Here is a 2,552-nt window from a genome sequence, read left to right as displayed (position 1 = left end):
GATTAATGATTGATGATGATGATTGCTGAAAATGCTGGATGATGATTGATGATGAATATGAAGAAGATGAACAACAATGAAAATATGGAATGTAGAATGAAGAGGAAGAAGATGATATGAATAAGTAATGTTATGAAGAAGATGAAGGGAAGGGCATTTTGGGGATTTTGATTTTTTTTTTAAGTTTGAGGGGTGTAATAGCAATTTGGGGGGTGTGAATAGCATTATTGTAAATTATTACATACACGAGAATGGCTCCATGTGGTACAAGATAAAATACAAGCATGTACACACACAAAAAATATGTATTTAAATGAATAGATTGCAAAACAAAATCACTTCCATAATATAAAGGGAGAGACTTTATCCACCTCATATTTCTAATAAATTACACATGATTTTGAAAGTAGCAGAAAAAATTGTGTTTTTGTCTGGAATGTGTTAGCTATGTGTAACTTTTAAGTGCTTTGGGAGGTGGGAAAAGTTTCTCTCTAGGAGAAATGCTTAGTTCAAAAGTAACTTGATTGAGCTTGCAAAAGCTCTAACTCAGCTAATACTTTTGCAACAGTTGACTTCAATCTAGAATCACTTTTTTGTGCCAAATCAATAAGAACCACTTGAGCAAGTTCTCCATAGTTCACTCTATGTTCTTCAACTCTAAATATTCTCTCCAACATCCACAATGCTTTTTCTTGAACCTTAGCATCACCAACAACTTCTAGGGTTTTTATAATAGCTTGCACACCTGAATTTTTAGCAATGAAATTGACACCACCTTCCCAAATTTCATCTTGCAAAAGAGTTGAAAGTGCAACAAGAGAAGCTTCAACTACTTCCTTCTCTTTATCTTCCAATATTTCGATAAGCGGAGAAACCGCATTCGCTTTGACTAAACAAAATGTGCTATTGGCAAAGCAATATCCATCATGAACTTCACAATGTGCATTCATTGAAGGTTGGACACACAACCATCTCGACTTTCTAGACTTCCTAAGCGAAAGAGAGTTTTGTGAAAGTTGAGCTAATGAGTTTGCGGCCCTTGATTTTGTGGTTGGCGAACCGCTCGAGAGCAATTTTACTAGCAAAGGAATCACCCCTTGTTCTACTGAAAGAAGTTGAAGTTTCTTGTCAGATGAATTTGTGAAGCGGATTAGAACACCGGCCGCATTCTCGGATAAGCTATTTTTCGAGGGTGAGTTACTTCCATTGCTAGAATACAAAATGGATATCAAAATCGAAAGCAAATTTGCTCTCTTTAATATATCTGTTACTTTTTTATCGCTAGCAGGAAGATTACTAAGTATGCCAATAGCCGCAGCTTTTTCGCTCTCTGATTTTGAAGATGAGATAATATTAACAATATTGGAAAGGTGAGTTTCGTCGAGATATTCGGTTAACTCATCTGTTATATCTTTAGAAAGTGTATATAACAAATTCAAGACCTTACACCTAATTTTGGTGTTATTTTCCTTAAGAAAAGGTAAAAGAAGTTGAAGTGCACCTTTTTCTTTCATTTTTCTTCTCACTTTAGAAGCACCTTGATGAGAAGCCATGCTATTTAGAGCTTCTAATAGATGATATTGAATTATAGGACTCGAAAGATTCAAAAGTGAAAGCATCTGTTGAGCAATGTCTTCGTTGACAAGAATGGATTCCGACTGTGCAATTCGTGCAAGAATAGCCGATGCAGGCTCTCTTAGAGTCATGAGCACAGATGTTACAGAGAAAAGAAGCTGGAGCAAAGGTCCTGTAATTCCCGATCGAATCATACGCTGCACGTTTTCTGTCAAGCCAGAGAGATTTTGTAATGCATTTAGAGACGATAACTTGGATTCGAGTTTTCCGTTAATGAACATTTTGACTAGGGGATCAATTGCTCCATCTTCTCCGAGTGTAAGTTTGCTGTGATCGGTGAGTTCCAATCGAGAAAGTGCCGTCGCCATTAGGATCTTGTTCATGTCAGACCCTGCAATAATATGATTTGAAATTCAAGTAGCGAATGTTGAATACACAATTGATTCTCATTACGCTGACGGTGCATGTCTTTTAAACGCAAATATATTTTTGGTCACTATGTGTAAAAATCATCAATTCGATTTTATACAAAATAAGTGTTCAATTTAGTCCACAATATACATTTTAATTAGATCCTTGCTCTTTGTTACAATTATAATTTATACATTACATGTTGGAGTTATATAACAAAATTAAGAATTTAGTGCATAGTTTTAATTAGAATAAATTAATAAAACCAAATGGTATAATTTGCTGCTTCTATTTAACATAAACTCAACAGATTTCTACCTCTATCTACTTGAAAGTTTATATAAATTTAACTTTATGTTCCATATAATTATATAAATAACAAGAGAGAAAAAAAATTATCGGTTAATGAAATTCCTGCATTACCTTCCTTCAAATACTGAACTAATGGCCTAAAGTAACCAGCCTCAGCCATATGAAGTGCATTTTGATTATTACTTGACAAAATATCCAATAACTTTGCTGCATCATGTGAAGCAATCGGGTCATCCGCATTAAGGATAGCGACC

The 2,552-nt window shown here is 34.7% G+C and overlaps 1 protein-coding gene across 1 annotated transcript in view; it reads right to left on the bottom strand.

Annotated features, from left to right (window-relative positions):
• Nucleotides 1-287: 287 nt before the first annotated feature.
• The window catches only part of LOC101498925 (U-box domain-containing protein 44-like), a 4,308-nt gene continuing 2,043 nt past the window's right edge, over nt 288-2,552 (bottom strand). The window contains 2 exon segments of the mRNA XM_073369097.1: nt 288-1,966; nt 2,410-2,552. The exon segment at nt 2,410-2,552 is cut by the window's right edge and continues 10 nt beyond it. Of these exon segments, the coding sequence (XP_073225198.1) occupies nt 510-1,966; nt 2,410-2,552 (1,600 nt within the window). The 3' untranslated portion in view covers nt 288-509.

This window comes from Cicer arietinum, chromosome 5, assembly GCF_000331145.2.
Source record: "Cicer arietinum cultivar CDC Frontier isolate Library 1 chromosome 5, Cicar.CDCFrontier_v2.0, whole genome shotgun sequence".
In the NCBI taxonomy this organism is placed as follows: Eukaryota; Viridiplantae; Streptophyta; class Magnoliopsida; order Fabales; family Fabaceae; genus Cicer; species Cicer arietinum.
Note: the sequence above shows the minus strand (reverse complement) of the source record. Positions and strands in the feature narration are given on the sequence as shown.